General features: G+C 54.3%; 1 protein-coding gene across 1 annotated transcript in view; it reads right to left on the bottom strand.

Moving 5' to 3' along the window:
* SIPA1L3 (signal-induced proliferation-associated 1 like 3) overlaps positions 1 to 18,816 on the bottom strand; it is a 328,322-nt gene that overhangs the window by 15,716 nt on the left and 293,790 nt on the right. The window contains exons 16-19 of the mRNA XM_011952514.1: positions 16,862 to 17,083; positions 7,899 to 8,064; positions 6,476 to 6,719; positions 1,628 to 1,771 (exon numbers count right to left, since the gene is read on the bottom strand). Of these exons, the coding sequence (XP_011807904.1) occupies positions 1,628 to 1,771; positions 6,476 to 6,719; positions 7,899 to 8,064; positions 16,862 to 17,083 (776 nt within the window). The remainder of the gene's footprint in view (positions 1 to 1,627; positions 1,772 to 6,475; positions 6,720 to 7,898; positions 8,065 to 16,861; positions 17,084 to 18,816) is intronic.

Below are 18,816 nucleotides of genomic sequence, written 5' to 3'. Positions count from 1 at the left end.
TTTTTGTATTTTTCAGTAGAGATGGGGTTTCACGGTGTTAGCCAGGATGGTCTCGATCTCCTGACCTCATGATCCACCTGTCTCGGCCTCCCAAAGTGCTAGGATTACAGGCTTCAGCCATGGCGCCCGGCCTGTATTTCATCTGTAGAAACTTCACTAAGTATCTCTAGTGGATAAAACATATATATATATATTTTTTTTTTTGGAAGAAAACTACTATGCTATGAACACACCTACCAAAGTTAACGAGAACTCCTTTAGCCTTTTCCACTCATGTGAATTGCATGGGAAAACATATATATCTTCATTAAAAACCCCACACCTCCCGGCAAGCTGAAACCACTCTGACCTGCACTCCCTGCCAGCCCCTTTCCGGCTCCCGGGGAGGCACCGCTTCCTCCCGGGACTTTCTGCTACTGCCACCCCTCCCCCATAACCTTCTGTGGTTCATCTATTAATTTTATAAGGAAGGAAAAAGCTCCCTAGGCGACTGTGACGCACAGCCTGGGAGAGAAATCAGTGCCACCAGCCAGGCTCCCTCAGCTTTCTCACACGGGGTGCACAGCTCCCAGGCATGCCAGGTGCATGGAGCAGCTGGGAGTGGGTAGGGGGCTTTGGCTGCCCAAGCCCTTTCCTGTGGCCTATGGTTGGTAGGGTCGGTGTCTGGGCAGCTCTGCCTTCTGCAGACAACACTACAACCGCTGATGGCATCTGGGTCTCCAGGGAGAGACCTGAGGCCTTCCTCACTTCCCACTATCCCGGAACCGGCCGTCCTGGCCCCAGGATGCTTGGAGACCCACATGAGAGAGGAGATGCCCCCAGCTGCCCGGCCCCCTGTTCCCATGGACTCCCAGCACAGAAAGGGCCCTGGGTGGCAGAACAAACCCTGTCCGCTGCTCCAGGGAAGCCAGGGAGTGAGGATCTCTGCAGGCCTGGTATGGGGAACCCCCAACCCAGAATCAAGGTCTTGGCAGGACCCTCAGGGCACTGAAAGTCTTCATTCTCTCTTCTGGCTCCCAAATCTGGGGCTGAAAACCCAAATGTCCTCAGGGACACAGATTTTTTTTCCCCCAGACATGGGGTCTTGCACTGTCGCCCAGGCTGGAGTGCATTGGTGTGATCACAGCTCACCACACAGCCTCCCTCTCCTGGGCTCAAGCGATCCTCCTGCCTCAGCCTCCAGAGTGGCTGGGACTACAGGTGTGCACCACCACGTGTCGCTTATGTTTTTCTCTTTTGTAGAGACTGGGTCTTACTATGTGGCCCAGGCTGGTCTCAAACTCCTGGCCTCAAGTGATCCTCTTGCCTCGGACTCTCAGAGTGCTGGGATTACAGGTGTGAACCACTGTGCTTGGCCTCATGTGTTTTCCATGCAGTGTTTTGTGTAATTGTCATGGCAGCCTCAAGCATGGTGACTTTCACTTGTCGGTCAACATGATAACTCGCATCAAAGAGATGAAGACACTTGGGGCTGCATGGTAAGCAAGTGATGGGGCAGGACTGGAACCCTGCTCCCCAATTCTGGAACCTGAGTGGGTATCTCTGCAAAGCCACGAGGCCCTCCATAAATCCCTCTAGAACAGAGGAGGGTGTGGGGGCCCGGCGGGACTGGGTGGAAGGCGCCTACCTTCGTATGCCTTGGCTGCGTTCACCAGGCTGGACCACTCGAGGCCAGCAGCTGTGTCAGGCAGGGGCATCATCCCAGGGTCCAGGCGCCGCAGGGGGCGGTCCCGCCCATCAGCCAGCGAGAGCTCTGAGGCCGAGATGGTGGCTGGATGGGGAGGGTGGAGATGGCAGTGGTTGAGCATGACAACATGGGGGACATAAATACATGAAGACATTCCATTGCTTATGCAGAGATGCTACGTGTCTGGGACAACCTCCAGCAGGGTAAGGGGTCTGGGAGCACTGTCTACGGAGGCCTGACTTTAAACAAAGTGCTGGGCCAGGTCTGGTAGAGACGTCATCTGGACAAAACTCTGACGGGGAGGAGGGAGTGCGCCAAGGGGACACCTGGGGGAGGAACATTCTAGGCAGACGGAACAGCCAGTGCTAAATCCCTGAGGCAGGAGTGCGCCTGGAAGGTTTAAGGAACACGGAGGCGGCCCCTATGGCGGGGTGACGGTAAGCAAGGGAGGAAGCAGCAGGAGGCGAGGACAGAGGCAACACGGCCGCACCATGCGGGTCCTGTGGGCCCCGACGGTGACGATGTTCTCACCCTGAGTGTAACGGAGCCCTGGAAGGTTCCCTCTGGGCGCATGTGGGGGAGGAAGGGAGCAGGTAGGAGCTGTAACCATGACCCACAAGAGAGACAGTGACGCTGCGCAGGACCAGGGTGGGGCCATGGTAGGACCCGGGGGCAGATTCTGGGCCTACTTTTCAGGGGCAGCCAATAGGATTTCCTGAGGGATGGATATGGCTGTGAAACAAAGAGAAGGGCCAGGATTGCAGCTCTGATCAGGGAGGCTCGGGTGGGGGATCAGAAATCTGTTTTTGGAGGTGCTTAGTGGAGATGGCCCTGGACACCCCAAAGAGACGGTGGGAGGGGGGCTGGCCACAGGAGCTGGCAACAAATAGAGTCCCAGCTGCACCTGTAATCAGAACTGCCAGTGTATGGACAGTGTTTAGACGCGGTGGGGTTGCCGTGGGGAGGATGTTCAGGTATGATATGCTGAGCAGAGGAGAGGCCTGTTACATCTCAGGGGTTGGAGGTGAGACGCAATGGCGCCAGCACTGCTTTCGCACGTGCTGTGGCTATCGAGAGTCCCTGACACCAGGCTCAATCTCTGGCCTGGGGCTCCGTGACTCCCTGAAGCCCCTAAGGGAAGAGGACAGAGGAGGATAGCCAGGTACAGAGAGACCAGGAGACAGGCCTGAGGGCCCTTAGCTGGGAATCGTCAGAGCCCGACCGTGGGCCCAGTCCGCTCTGCGTTCCTGGCACCTCCTCTGTGCAGGGCCCAGGGAGATCATCTCGCAGTCTCACCGTGAGCCTGGCGGGGGTGGGGGTGTCACGATCTCCGCGCATGGAGGAAAACTGAGACCCTAGCGAGGCGCTGCCTTGTCTGGGCTCGCGTGGCTTCCAGCTGGTACTTCCCAGTGCTGACTATGCATGAGGTATACGCTATGTGCTTTCCATATATTCACTTGTTTGATTCTTTCAACCTAGGCATGTGGGCACTACTTTTTCATTTTACAGTCAAAGAAACTGAGGCACAGAGAGGTTATATCTGTGAGTGGAAGACGTGGGACATAAACTCAGGCCATCCAGCTCTGTGATATGTGCTGTGCAGTAAGTGCTGGCTGAATGGGTGAATGAACGAGTCCTTGGCCTCCATGCTCCGCCCTTGGCCTCCTGGCTCCTCCCTCAGCCTCCATCCTCTGCCCTTGGCCTCCATGCCCTTGACCTCCATGCTCTGCCCTTAACCTCCTTGCTCTGCCCTTGACCTCCATGCTCCATTCTCGGCCTCCTAGCTCACCCTTGACCTCCATGCCCCACCCTTGACCTCCTTGGTCTGCCCTTGACCTCCATGCTCTGCCCTTGACCTCTTTGCTCCGCCCTTGACCTCCATGCCCCACCCTTGACCTCCTTGCTCCACCCTTGATCACCATGCTCTGCCCTTGGCCTCCTTGCTCCACCCTTGACCTCCTTGCTCCGCCCTTGACCTCCTTGCTCCACCCTTGACCTCCATGCTCCGCCCTTGGCCTCCTTGCTCCGCCCTTGACCTCCAAGCTCCACCCTTGGCCTCCGTGCTCCATCCTTGACCTCCATGCTCCGCCCTTGGCCTCCATGCTCCACCCTTGGCCTCCGTGCTCCATCCTTGACCTCCATGCTCCGCCCTTGGCCTCCATGCTCCATCCTTGGCCTCCTTGCTCCGCCCTTGACCTCTATGCTCCGCCCTTCACCTCCATGCTCTGTCCTTGACCTCCATGCTCTGCTCTGGGCCTCCTTGCTCTTCCCCTGGCCTCCTTGTTCTGTGCCTCCAGCCTGCTGGCATCTCACTGCTCAGCTAGTGGGAGCCATGGGAGTGGCTGTCATTGCTGAGCAGGGCATCAGCAGCACCGCATGACAGGCTCCTTGGTGTGGAGGGCACTTGGTTAGTGAAGCCCAGCCCAGGAATGACCATGTCTCTTCATCTGAGATGGGGCCTGGGAAGGGCTCTGGAGCAGGCACTGGAGAAATGGAGAGGCCCAGGGTCCCTGGCCACACTGGGGCCAGACGGGACTCTCCCCAGCTCAGGGGTGTGGGGGAGTCAGATGGACAGAGAACGGTATGTGTGTGTTGTGTGAGGCAGAGGGCCCTGAGCTGGGGTCACAGCAGTGATGGAGACAACCCCAGGCCCCATCTTTGGGGGGCCCCCGGTACTGTGGTAGAGACAGACATATTCTCATCTAGTGACAGCTCAGGATGGTGATGGGGATACAGGGCAGTGAGGGGGGACGGAGCGGGTGAGAGAAACTCAGGGAGGGCGACGGGGCCCATGTAGGTGCCTGACTCAGCCTGGTAGGGGGAGGGAGGGCTTCCTGGAGGAGGGGGCATCTGAGCCAAGACGGAAAGAATGAGGTACAGCAAGCTGGAGGAATTCAGATCGACCTGTGGAGTCTGTGCCTGTGTCCTCTGTCACCACCTCTCTGAGGTGGCTGCTGTCCCCTTCCTTTGCAGTGGCTGAACGTCTACTTTGTGACCAGCCCTGCCTTAGGCAGAAACAGAGCGGCAAGGAGGAGAGGCCGAGGAAGGAACATGGAGGGAAGCCTGGGGAGCAGGGAAATTTCCACTGGAGTGGGCAGCCCCGTGAGGGCAGGGGTGTGCTCTGCCTTGCTCAGGGCCACATCCTGGCACCTAGAGTAGTGCCCCACCCACAGCAGGTACTGCAGGAACAGGAACGGAGCACAGAGGAGGGCAGGGAAGCTCTGGAATTGAGATGGGGGCAGGGACCCAGCCCAGGGCTTAGAGGAGCCTTCCAGGAAAGAGCAGGAATGGAGCCAGCCCTGAAGCACAAGAGTGACCCAGAAGAGGACTGAGGGAAGAGCATGGCGGGCGGAGGGAACAGCCGTGCAGGATGCCCTGAGCTGGGAAGGTCTGGTGTGCTGAGTGATCAAAAGCAAGGCTCTGCGAGGTGGAGGAGCAGAGGTGGGCGCCCCATACCACCAGGGCAAGGAGTGCAGATGCAAACGCCAAGGCAACAGGGAGCTGCAGGGGAATTTTTTTTTGTTTCCTGCGGAGTCTGGCTCTGTCGCCCAGGCTGGAGTGCAGTGGCTTGATCTCAGCTCACCGCAACCTCTGCCTCCTGGGTTCAAGTGATTCTCCTGCCTCAGCCTCCTGAGTAGCTGGGACTACAGGCACCTGCCACCATGCCCAGCTAATTTTTGTATCTTTAGTAGATACAAAAAAAACGGGGTTTCACCACGTTGGCCAGGCTGGTCTCGAACTCCTGACCTCAAGTGATCTGCCTGCCTCAGCCTCCCAAAGTGCTGGGATTACAGGCATGAGCCACCGTGCCCAGTCTGCAGGGGAATTTTAACGGGGGAGACAGACCGCCCTTCATAAAAGTCGCAGAGTCTCCTCCATCCCATCCCCCACAGCTCACAGGAGGCTCTGTACAGATGGCATAGGCAGGCACAGCCCCTCAGCTGAGACCCTTGGGGTAGCACATGCCCCTGAATTTGAGATGTGCTTGGATTTGAGAGAGTAAGTGTGCAGATGCCGTGTATAACGTAACACACCCAGAAAGGTCAGGGGCACCCCACACGCAGTGGCACGCCAGCGCTCTGCCCCAAGCTCCTCATTGCTAGTACTAAGTAGGGGGACTATGGACCCTAAACAGCCTCACGCCCCTCCAGGCCAGGTTTGCCACCCAGTGCGCATGGTGCAAACTTATGTACTGTCTTTCAGTTGCGGGGGGCTTAGGGGGTGGATAAGGGGTCACAGGGTGCATCTGGGGCATGGCCAACCCCAGCTGGCTCGTGGCTTTTGATGGGGGTGGTGTGCGCAGTACCTGTTTAAGGGGAATGCTTGGTAAATATTTGCTGGGTGATTAAGGAGGGGACAAGTCACACCATGTACTGCCCCCAAGTGTGGCAAACATAGGGGGAGTCAGGCAAGCAAATAAAATGCTCATGAAGCAAACCACTTGGTGCTGGAACGGGCGGGAGGGTTGGGGGGTGCTGGGGCAGCCCCATTCCCCAGGCCTGTACCCTGAGGGTGGACTTCCTCTCTGGTCTCAGGTGACTCCAATCCTTGGGTGCTCCTGACTCCCAGGTGACCCTCTGATGCTTGGCCAACGATCCCTTGCTCCTTGGGTGACACCTGGTGCCCCACCATTGGGCCCCCCGAAGTTCCTGCGAATCCCATTCCTCCAAGATGAACCCGACACTGATGACCTCTAGCCTTTGACCTCCAGGTGAGCCCCTGCTCGGGCATCCCCACCTCCCAACCTTGGGGTAAATACCGCACCAGTCCCAGGGGGCCCAGGCTCACATTTCTTCTCAGGGAAGCCGCTGCCAGTGGCAGGGGTGGTGCCCGGGCCGCTGGGTGGGTGGGGGTGCTGGTGCTGGCGGCGTGCAGGCAGCGTGCTGGACGGGAAGGCGCAGGTGCTGGTGAAGAGCACGTCGCTGGGGAGCCCTGGCTCTAGGCCAGCGGGGCTGGCGAAGCTGGGCTCCCGGCGCCCGCTGCACAGGCTCTCGTCCGACAGCGTCCGCTGCAGGCCCTTCTGCGGTGACTGCTGTGGGGGTGGGCGGGATGTTGGGGGAGGTCATGGACTGGCTCGTAGCCATGGTCCTCAGAGGCATCTTCCCCTTCAGGACATCGGTGGCGAGTCCTTACCTACCCAGCATCCATTCCTGCATGATTTCTTTCTTTCTTTTTCTTTTTTTTTTAAGAGACAGGGTCTCACTCTGTTACCCAAGCTGGAGTGTAATGGGGTGATCTCAGCTTGCTACAACCTCGACCTCCTGGGCTTCAGCGATCCTTCTATCTCAGCTTCCCAGGTAAGTAGCTGGGACCACAGGTGTGTGCCACCACACTTGGCTAATTTTTAAATGTTTTTATACAGATGGGGGTCTCATTATATTGCCCAGGCTGGTCTTAAAAATCCTGGGCTCAAGTGATCCTCTCACCTTGGCCACCCAAAGTATTGGGATTACAGGTGTGCGCCACCACCCTGGCTTCTGCCTCCTTTCTGACCAAAGCGCTCCCATTTCCCCCTGGGGACTCCCACTCCCCAACCCCACCCTCCAGCTCTGGGTAAGGGCTGGTGATCAAAGCCTGACAGGTTGGGGAAGGTGGTGGGAGGCAAGCTGGACCCACGAGAGTCAGTGCTGGGACCCCAGTGGGTAGTGCTGGGCTGATGTGCTCTCTTCTCCCAGCTGTGGGCTGGTGGGACCCAACCCTGGGGAGGCTGGGGTCCACCTTGGTTCCCACAAAACAGCTCCTGCCTGGCAGTGAGGATGAGCAGGGCAGGCCTGGCTGGGAGGGGAAGGGAAGCGGATGCCATGGAGGTTCCCTGGCGCCCACTGTTCTTTCCACCCCCGTCCCTGAGTAACAAGAGCCTGAACTTCCCCTGGGAGCCCCTGCTCCACTCAGTCCCTGTGGTTTGGGCGGATGTGGCTGTTTCTATCCTGGGCTGGAGGAGGAGGGCACGAGGCCCAGGTCCCTCCAGTTGTACGAGGTTCTTGGTATGGGGTAGATTCCTGTGTGCCTGCCTGGGCTTATCCTGTGATTCCATCCCAGACTAATGCGCTGCCCTCACTCCCAGCCACGAGCCCACACCCCTCAACAGGACTGGCAGATGCTGAAAGCTGGGGGCACGATGGGACCGCGGGGAGCACAGTCCTCCCCGCCCACCCGGATGTGATCCCACTGGAAGCTGGGGGTCGGGAGCTGGGGATGGGGTGCTACGTACTCCTGCGTCTCTCTCCTGCTCTGGCCCCAGGTTGTCCATGATGATGAGTTTCTTCAGGTCATCCTCGATGGTGGATTTGTAGTTCTTACGTGGCGACCGGAGGTCTCGGAGGGATGCCCTCAACCTCGGTTGTCCAAAGACGTTTTTGGTGTTCGTGTCCACCTGCCTGGAATGAGAGCGTCAGGGTCAGAGGGGTGCCAGGGAGGCTCAAGCCACTTTTCAAAGCTGTTACGATTCAAGAGGGCCGGCTCCCACGGGACGCATGGCCACAGCCTTCTCTCCTTCACCCAGCGAAATGTGGCAGAGAGGGGCTTGGATCCATTCCCTCCTTCCACAAACGTTTCCTGGGAACCACACGGAGCCTGCTGTGCTGTCCTGTCGCAGGTGCCGGGGACACGGCCATGAGCACCGAGTTGGCAGCCAGTGGGGGAGGCCCATGCTGAACACATGCACAGAGACAGACGCCCTGTGTGAGGGGAGAGGCTTTTTTTTTTTTTTTGCTTGAGACAGAGTTTTCCCTGTCGCCCAGGCTGGAGTGCAGTGATCTCGGCTCACTGAAACCTCTGCCTCCTGGGTTCAAGCTATTCTCCTACCTCAGCCTGGAGTAGCAGGGATTACAGGCACCCGCCACCACGTCCAGTTAATTTTTGTACTTTTATTAGAGATGGGGTTTCTCCATGTTGGTCAGGCTGGTCTCGAACTCCTGACCTCAGGTGATCCCCCCGCCTCGGCCTCCCAAAGTGCTGGGATTACAGGTGTGAGCCGCCGCGCCCGGCCTGCGTCTTTGCCTGTTGTCAGTCTACCCAGCAGAATGTGAACCATGCCAGAGCAAGGCCTGGGTTTCCCTTGGAACATATATGTGTCATTTGTGTGTGGGTGGAGGGGGGATTTCTTTTTTTTTGTTGTTGAGTCAGAGCCTCCTCTGTCGCCCAGGCTGGAATGCAGTGTTGTGATCACAGCTCACTGCAGCCTCAACCTCCTGGGCTCGAGTAACCCTCCTACCCCGGCCTCCCAAGTAGCTAGGACTACAGGCGCATGCCACTGCACACAGCTAATTTTTTTGTAAAGATGGGGTCCCACTATGTTGCCCAGGCTGGTCCCAAACTCCTGGGCTCAAGTGATCTTTCCACCTCAGCCTCCCAAAGTGCTGGGATTACAGGCATGAGCCACTGTGCCCAGCTTATAAATCCATTTGATCCCCACCACTGCCATATGTGTTAAGGACTATTGGTATCCCATCTCAAGGATGAGGCTATTAAGGTATAGAGGAGTTTAGCCACTTGTCCCAAGTCACACAGCCTGTGAGTGAAGGAGCCAGGATTCAAATCAAGGCCGCCAGGCTGCAGAGCCTACCCACGCCACTGCCAAGCTTGACTGTCACGTGTATATCAGAGATGGCAGGAAAAAACACGTATGGTGTGGGGAACAGCCACATTGGATTTAAAAATATGCTTCTGTCTGCAGATAACAATTTCTGGAAGAAATTATGAACCATGATAACCTCTGGGAGGTAGGAATCTTATTAGGTGGAAAAATGGGACTTTTCCTTTTCATCTGATATCCTTCTGAACTGTCTGAATTAAACATAATCATGTGTTATAACAATAAAAATAATAAAAATTAGCTTAATAAAAGCTGATGCCTGGAATTCTTCATTCTGTAACGCAAGAAAGAAAAAGAGTCTTTGAACCCGGGGAAGAAATAAGATGTCTTGGGTTCCTGAGGGTTTTAACGACTGGATTTCCTTTTTCTCTTTCTCAGCTGCCAGCCTTGGGATTTTAACAAAGGAAGGGCAAGAGCAGGGCCAGATTTTTTCCCTGTCAGGTCATATTCCTCCCCAGATTGGAAATCCAGGTCTAGGGTAATGCTGGGTCTGCCAATATCGGGGAAGTATATTCTCTGGGCAAATTAAAAGCTTTAGATCCAAAAGAGAGAAACAGAGAGAGAGACAAAGAGAGAGACAGACACAAATCAAAAGGGGACTCCCCCACCCCTTTTGATTCCAACATTTCCCAGAATGCCCTGCACAGGGGAGTGTGACTCTGTGCAGGGCTCGTGGTGCCCATCTCCCGGCAGTGAGGAAGCAGGCCTGGCCTTCAGCATGCCCCCCAGCCAGTGCACTGCCCACAGGCTCCGCTCGAGAGGGGCGTGCTAAGACCTCCCGGAAGCATGAATAAAATGTGCTTGCTCTGTGCACTAGCAGTCCTAGTTCTGGAAACGCATCCTTCAGAAAGGCTCACATGAGTCCACAGTGCCACGTGTACACGGACACTTCCCAGGGTCCTGCCTGCGGAGCAGACAGCAGCCCCTAGCTGGGAAAGGGCCGGGTCCACCACCCAGAATCACACCCTCCGGAGACGCATGGCAGATCCACATGGCGTGCAGAGGCTCTCCTAGATACAAAGTCATGTGGAAAAAGAAGTATGGATAGCGTGAAACCATTTTTAGAAAACTCACACACAGCTCAGCTTGGTACACTGGAGGTTACCAAACTTTCCTTTCTAATACTGGATACGTGAGGAATTCACTTTCTTTCTCTTTTTTTCGAGACAGGGTCTTGCTCTGTCACCCAGGCTGGAGTACAGTGGTGCGATCTTGCCTCACTGCAACCTCCGCCTCCCGGGTTCAAGCAATTCCCCTGCCTCAGCTTCCCGAGTACTGGGATTATAGGCGCCCGCCACCACGCCTGGCTAATTTTTGTATTTTTAGTAGAGACAAGGTTTCACCATGCTGGCCAGGCTGATCTTGAACTCCTGACCTCGGGTGGTCCGCCCATCTTGGCCTCCCAAAGTGCTGGGATTATAGGCATGGGCCACCACGCCCGGCCAAGAATGACATCGCTTTCTACACACTGATATGGAACTACTGCCAAGAAACTTAGGTCAGGCATGGTGGCTCATGCCTGTAATCCCAGCACTTTCGGAGGCATAAGTGGGAGGATCACTCGAGCCCAGGAGTGTGGAGTGTGAGACCGGCCTGGGTAACACAGTGAGATCTGAGATCTCACCTCTACAAAAAGTGAAAAACTAGGTAGGTGTGGTGGTATACTCCTATGGGACCAGCTACTGAGACAGGAGACTGCTTGAGCTTGGGCTGTTGAGGCTGCAGTGAGCTATGATGGCACCACTGCACTCCAGCCTGGGTGACAGAGTGATAACCTGTCAAAAAAAAAAAAAAAAAGAGACTTGAAGAGAAAGAGCAAATGAGGAAGCAGTTCATATGCAGGAGGTGACCACATTAATAAAACGGGTGCAAGGGAAGCCCTCACAATCATGTGTGTGCGCTCATGTTTGGAACATTTCTGGAAGAATGTAGAAATGAAACAATGGTTGCTTTTGGGGAGGGAGCAGGATGACTGAGGGCCAGGGAAGGGAGAGAAGCTTACTTTCTATTGCAAACCCTTTTGTAGTATTTTGGTTTTTACCTTGTGCATGTTTTACCTTTCAAAACCTCAACGAAGAAAACAGCCTCCAGGTTCTGACTGACGGCACTGGACATCATCTCTGATTTGCCTCTGTTGTGTAAATTTGAATTTTGGGCCTGATGTGGTGGCTCAACGCCTGTAATGCCAGCACTTTGGAGGCCAAGGCAGGTGGATCACTTGAGGTCAGGAGTTCAAGACCAGACTGGCCAACATGGTAAAACTCCTTCTCTACTAAAAATACAAAAATTAGCCAGGCATGGTGGTGGGCACCTATAGTCCCAGTTACTTGGGAGGCTGAGGCACGATATTCACTTGTACCAGGAGGCAGAGGCTGCAGTGAACTGTGATCATGCCACTGTGCTCCCACTTGGGCAACAGAGTGAAACCCTGTCACAAAAACAACGACGACAACAAAACATGTTTAATCTAAAATAATTGAGTTAGAAGTGAAGTGACTCAAAAGTGCCTCTCATAATAACAAAGACACTATCTCCAAAATGCTTAGTGAGTTACAGCACATACAAAGGGAATGTATGAACAAAAGTAATAATTCTAAGCTAATATTTGATATATGCAATTTTTTTCTTTTTTTTTTTTTGAGACAGTCTCACTCTGTCACCCAGACTGGAGTGCAGTGGCATGATCTCGGCTCACTGCAACCTCTGCCCCCTGGGTACAAGTGATTCTCCCACCTCAGCCTCCCAATAGTTGGGACTACAGGCACTCGCCATCATACTCGGCTAATTTTTGTATTTTTGTAGAGATGGGGTTTCAGTATGTTGGCCAGGCTGGTCTTGAACTCCTGACCTCAGGTGATCCACCTGCCCTGAAAAAAAATCTTTTTCTCTTTTGTCTTTCTTTTGAGAAAGAGTTTCGCTCTTGTTGCCTAGGCTGGAGTGCAATGGCGTGATCTCGGCTCACTGCAACCTCCGCCTCCTGGGTTCAAGCCATTCTCCAGCCTCAGCCTCCCGAGTAGCTGGGATTACAGGCATGCGCCACCACACCTGGCTAATTTTTGTATTTTTAGTAGAGACGGGGTTTCACCATGTTGGCCAGGCTGGTCTCAAACTCTTGACCTCAGGTGATCCACCCATCCCGGCCTCCCAAAGTGCTGGGATTACAGGCGTGAGCCACCACGCCTGGCTGAAAAAATTTTTTTAATACAGATGGTACCTCACTATGTTGTTGCCCAGGTTGGCTTCCAACTTCCAGGCTCAAGTGATTCCCCTGCCTCGGCCTTCCAAAGTGCTGCGAGTACAGCTGTGAGCCACTGCATCTGGTTGTGATTTTTTTTTTTTTTGAGACAGAGTTTAGCTCTTGTTGCCCTGGCTGGAGTGCAATGGCGTGATCTTGGCTCACTGCAACCTCCGTCCCCGGGGTTCAAGCAATTCCCCTGCCTTAGCCTCCCGAGTAGCTGGACAAGGGATGTGGAACAGATTACAGGCATGCGCCACCACGCCTGGCTAATCGTGTCTTTTTAGTAGAGATGGGGTTTCTCCATGCTGGTCAGGGTGGTCTTCAACTCCGACCTCAGGTGATCCGCCTGCCTCAGCCTCCCAAAGCACTGGGATTATAGGCATGAGCCACCCTACCACAACTGGCTCTGGTTGTGATTTTTAAAATGTATCTGCAACTAAATAAATATTAAAAGGGGTTGCGTGTGGTGGCTCACGACTGTAATCCCAGCACTTTGGGAGGCCGAGGGGGGTGGACTGCCTGAGGTCAGGAGTTCGAGACCAGCCTGACCAACATGGTGAAACCTCGTCTCTATTAAAAACACAAAAATTAAGAAGAACAAAACAAAACAAAACAAAAATTAGCCAGGCGTGGTGGTGTGCACATGTAGTCCCACCTACTTGGGAGGCTGAGGCAGAAGAAGTGCTTGAACCCGGGGGGTGGAGGTTGCAGTGAGCCGCGATCGCGCCACTGCACTCTAGCCTGGGCAACAAAGCGACACTTTGTCTCAAAAATAAATAAATATATAGATAAATAAATAAATAAATATTAAAAGGAACTAGGAAGCGATTTCATTTGTGTCCCCCCCGATATTTTATATGTTTAGTTTACATATGTTTACACACACACACACATATATACAAGCCACCTCTGGATTTCATCACTGGGAAAGCTCTTGTTGTTGCATAGGGCTGTTGTCTCTCCAGGTATATCTTCTGAGCTCCTGCTAAGCGTGTGGTCTGGGTGAGGTTCAGGATGTCTCTGTTCTGGGCCCCGTGGGGGTGACAGAGAGGAAGCAAGGTGCCATGGGAGTGGCATTCGCTGTTCCCTGGGACAGGTGCTGGGGGTGGGCCGAGTCTGGTGTGCGGGTTCAGAGAACTTCTCCAAGAAAGGCGTGTCTGTGTTGATACCCAAGGAGTGGTGCTATGGGTTGAACTGGGCCCCCACAAAAAGCTATATTGAAGTCCTAAGCCCCAGCATCTCCAAATGTGACCTCATTTGGAGACAGTCTTTCCAGAGGCAATCAGGTGAATTCGGTAGACCCTAATTCCGTTAGATTGGTGTCCTTACAGAAAGGGGAAATGTGGGCACAGACGCAGGGAGAACGTCATGCGAAGAGGAGGCGGAGACGGGGGTGATGCATCTACGTGTTGGCACCCACTGGCTGCTAGGAGGGAGGCCAGGAACAGGTTCTCCCTCGCCGCCCTGGGAGGGAACCACCCTGTCAACGCCTGGACCTTGGACTTCTGGCCTCCACAATGGTGAGACGGTACATTTCTGTAGTTTAAGCCACTTAGTGTGTGGCTGCCCCAGCAAATTAACATGGGTGGGCAGGAGTGAGCCTAGAGTGGGGGTGTGGGTTGGGGGGTTCATGGCAGAGGAAGCAGTGTGCACGGGTGATTGTTGAGGAGGGTAACCAGGGTTCAGCAGGGCCCAACTTGGGGCACACTGAAAAGTGGGGGCCTTATAGTATCTACTTATTGGGTTCGCCGTGAGAATCAAACGAGATCCACGCGTCTTATGTTCAGGATGGAGCATGCCCTGTGTGCCCGGCACGTTACAAGTGCCTTGTGACCAAGATGGCAGAACCTATTTCCCATGGGGGACACAGGATGTGGAACAGAGTACAGCGACATGGAATGACAGCCTGGGCTACTGAAGGCCAGGAGGACCTGTGTGAGGGGTGGCATTAGGGCGAGTCCTCGTGAGCTGCACCCCACAACATCTGGAGGGCGCTCATTGCAGGCAGCATTGAGAGCCAGTGCAAAGGCCCTGGGGTGTGCCTCGACGTGGAGAGTCTGAGGAGGAGCAAGAGGCCAGTGTGGCTGGAACAGAGTGAGGAGGGGAGAGTGGACGGGAACGAGGGCAGAGGTGACGGACAGATCATCCAGGGTCTGAGCGGGAGTTTGGGCAAAGAATACGGCGCCGGGTATAAAACGTGCGTAGTCAATGTGAGCCTGCATCATTAATCCCTAGAGCATGGGAGGCTGCTGAGGTTTTAAGCAGTTTTAATCATCAGTCTAGTTTTCAGAATCCCCTCTGGCTCTCAGTGTGAGCTCAGCACACTCGCCTGCTGATATCTCCAGGGACACTGTTTCTGTCTCCTGACACGTCTCTCCCTCCAAGCTCTGTGTCTTCCCCCGATTTGAATGTCTCCATCTAGGTCATGAAAGATGACACTAAAAAGAACAGGATGGAGGAGGGCAGAGCCCCTCACTCAAGAGACACGAGCCTTGATCCAGGCTTCCTGGGCTCTGATCCAGGCTGCATCCCTCATCAGCTGTGTGACTCTGGGCCTCAGCTGCCTTATCTGTAAAAGGAGGAGGACAGGGGCCAGGCACAGTGGCTCATGCCTGTAATCCCAGCACTTTGGGAGGCTCAGGCGGACAGATCACTTGAGGCCAGGAGTTTGAGACCAGCCTAACACTGTGAAACCCCGTCTCTACTGAAAATACAAAATTAGCTGGGCGTGGTGGCGCACACCTGTAATCCCAGCTACTCGGAAGGCGGAGGCCGGAGAATCAGTAGAACCCGGGAGGTGGAGGTGGCAGTAAGCCGAGATAGCACCACTGCACTCCAGCCAGGGCAACAAGAGTGAAACTCCGTCTCAAAAAAAAAAACAAACAAAACAAAAACCAAAAACGGGGGTGGGGTGGGGAGAGGACAGGTCCAACCCCATGGAGCTGTTGCGGGATCCAGTAAATTCATTTGCATCAAACCACTTAGAACTGAACCTAGATGTGGTGAGTGCTCAGGAAATGGTAGCTCCAGTATCCTCCAACTGAAAAACAAAACCCTTTCTCAACTGCACACCCCTCTCCTCTTTCACTTTAAAGTAAAATGCCCCAAATGAACTGCTCACGCAGCTCCTCAATTCTGCCTCACCCTTTTCTCCTGAACCATCGAGAGACCTCTGGGAGGCTTAACCCTGTATAGTCAGTTCTCAGGCTCAGCTCATCACCCTGGCCTGGGGCCCGCCTCCTCGCCTGAGCTCCGCCTCCCCTGGCCCCGCCTCTGCACCTCCCCGCCTTCCCTGCCCCACCTCCTTCCCTGGCTTCTCACTTAGGCTCAAAGCCAAGGGGTTTCAGTCTCAGTCCCCCAGTTCTCTATCCACACCCTGCCTTAGGTGCTCTTCCAGCCTCGCAGCTCCAGGCTGATTAACACCCAAAGTTCTCCCTCCAGCCTGACCTCTCCACTGAATTCCGGATTCCTCACTCAAGGGCCTCCCCGACGCCTCCGTCTGATGTCTCCTGCGAATCTCACACCGAAGCATCCAGGATTGAGCTACTGTGCCTTCCCCAAGACTGCTCCCCACTCAAGGCAAGTGTATCCTCCGGGCTTCAAGGCACCGCATCATCCTCAACCCCTCTCTTTCTCTCACTCCACATCCACTCTGCCAGCAAGCCGGGTCTGCTCCATTTCAGATAATCTATCCGGAACCGCCCCCTTCTCACCCTCTCCGCCCCCCACCCTGCTCCCGCCCCCTCGTCTCCGCCTGGACCACGACAGCAGCTCCTCCCTGCTCCTCGCAGGCTGCTCCCCACATGCAGCCACAGCGACCCTGGAATGCCCAATTTAGATCCTGCCCCATCTCTGCTCCATGCCCTCCCGTGGCTCCATCTCACTCAGGGCAGACGCCAAGCCCCTTTCACGTGGCCTGCAAGACCCTCCGCATTCTGTCCCCATCCCTCCCTGACCTCATGCCCCCACACCCTCCCCTGGCCCAAACTGTTCCAGCCACCCCAGCCTGCCCGCAGGCAACTGTGTCACTCACTGCCTCAGGATCTTTGCAGCTGCTACTCCTTCTGTCTGGAATGTTCCTCACCCGGATGCGGCACAGGGCTAACCGCCATGGACCTACTGCGTGCTTCTCTTATTCATTCCATTTACTGTTGGTCACCCCAGTTGGAATGCCAGCTCCCTAAGAGGGTTCTCGCCTGTCCTGTTCGCAGCTGCAGCCCCAGTGTGTACACTGGCTCACGGTCATCTGTACAATGACAGCATGTGGCATCACCCTCTTTCCGCCCCGGAGACGCCCTGGTGTGGATCTGGCCAGCGCCTTGCTGGATATCCAGGCACTTACTTCTTTGGGTCACTGAAGGGGAGTGGCCGTGGTGGGGGCTCCTCCGTTCTCTTCCACCCTGTTGGGTGCTTATTGCGCACAGGCTGTTTGGAGAAGAAGGACTTGGGGACGGAGGCGGAGAGCTGGAAGGGGCTGGGCTGGGCCAGCTGGGAGGGCCGAGGAGTCTCTGCACTGGCAGTTTTGTAAACCTGAGCGGGGTAGCCAACCCTCGAGCCCATGTCACTGCAAAGGAAAAATGAAAGAGATTAAAAAACCAAATCCATTCCACATTTGGCAAGACAGCGCTATTGAAGTTTACTCCTGGGAATCAAAAAGGTTCATTTGCACAAGAGAGACACAGATATACTACCGCTGTGGAAAATTCCAACAATATAGACGCCTATCTGTAGAATAGGGAAGGTTGCCTGCACAGCGCCCAATCCCACCCAAGGATGGCCTTCTAGCACATTTGGTTCCTCTAAGGGAATCTGAAAAATTCACTCCAGTCTCCTTGGTACAACCTATGCAGCTAAAGGTGGGGATCCCACCTCCTGTTCATCTCTAGAGAGAACTATGGCTTACAGTTTGCTCTTTTTCGTTCCTAACTTTTCTCTCTCTTTTTTTTTTCAAGACAGGGTCTCACTCTATCACCCAGGCTGGAATGCAGTGGCGCGATCTCAGCTCACCGCAGGCTCGACCTCCCAGCCTCAAGTGATCATCCCACCTCAGCCTCTGAGTAGCTGCAACTACCGGCATGCACCACTATGCCTGGCTAATTTTTGTAGAGATGGGGTTTCGCTATGTTCCCAGGCTGGTCTTGAGCTCCTGGGCTCAAGCAATCCACCTGCCTTGGCCTCCCAAAGTGTTGGGATTATAGGCATGAGTCACTGGGCCTGGCCCTTAACCTTTTTCTTTCTTTCTTTCTTTTTTTTGAGACAGAGTCTCACTCTGTTACCGAGGCCAGAGTGCAGTGGCGCAATCTCGGCTCACTCCATCCTCAGTCTCCTGAGTTCAAGCGATTCTCCTGCCTCAACCTCCCCAGGAGCTGGGATTACAGTTGTGTGCCACCAAGTCCAGCTAAGTTTTTTGTATTTTTAGTAGAGACAGCGTTTCACCATGTTGGCCAGGCAGGTCTCAAACTCCTAACCTCAGATGATCCCCCAACTCAGCCTCCCAAAGTGTTGGGATTACAGGCATGAGCCACCGCGGCTGCTCAACCTTTTTCTATGCAAAAACATACACATATGTATATAAGAGGGGGCATTCTGGGGGGGGGATGGGTGGGAGGATTATTAGTTTTTTGTTTATTTGAAGAGACAACGTCTCACTATGTTGCCCAGGCTGGCCTCAAATTCCTGGGTTCAGGTGATCCTCCCACCTCAGCTTCCTAAGTAGCTGGGAACACGGGCATGTGCCACCATACCCAGCTAGGATTATATATATAAGTTAATAAATCCTTTTTGAGGGTTAATTTAGCAGTATCACAGGATGGTACTTTTTGACTATAGTCAAATGAGAAGACTGGCAAATCTTCTCCCCAGAGATGACAAAATTGACCACAAACAACCAAACATGTATGACAATTTCAGAGGCATTTATGTTCCAGAAACTGAACTTTAGGCAAGAATAGAGGAAATTCGTCCCATTTTGTCCTCTCCCCACCCGTTCCCAGCTCAGTGAATGAAGAAGCTCCTCCGGGGCAGAAACTTTGGGACGGTATCAAGGGTACCAACATATGTGCATCAGGAACTTTGGAAGGAGAGGAGAGAAGGGGCAGAAGAAATATTTGAAGAAATAATGGTTGGAAACTTCTTAAATCTAATGAAAAACATTACACATCTAAGAAGCTCAACAAACACCAAGTAGGAAAAATACAGAGATTCACACCTAGAAAAAGAGTTGAAAGTTAAATGCTGGCTGGGTGCGGTGGCTCACGCCTGTAATCTCAGCACTTTGGGAGGCCGAGGCGGGTGGAT

This window comes from Colobus angolensis, unplaced genomic scaffold (assembly GCF_000951035.1).
Source record: "Colobus angolensis palliatus isolate OR3802 unplaced genomic scaffold, Cang.pa_1.0 Scaffold34, whole genome shotgun sequence".
NCBI classification, from domain to species: domain Eukaryota; kingdom Metazoa; phylum Chordata; class Mammalia; order Primates; family Cercopithecidae; genus Colobus; species Colobus angolensis.
The sequence above is the reverse complement of the archived record's forward strand: the minus strand, read 5'-3'. Positions and strand labels throughout refer to the sequence as shown.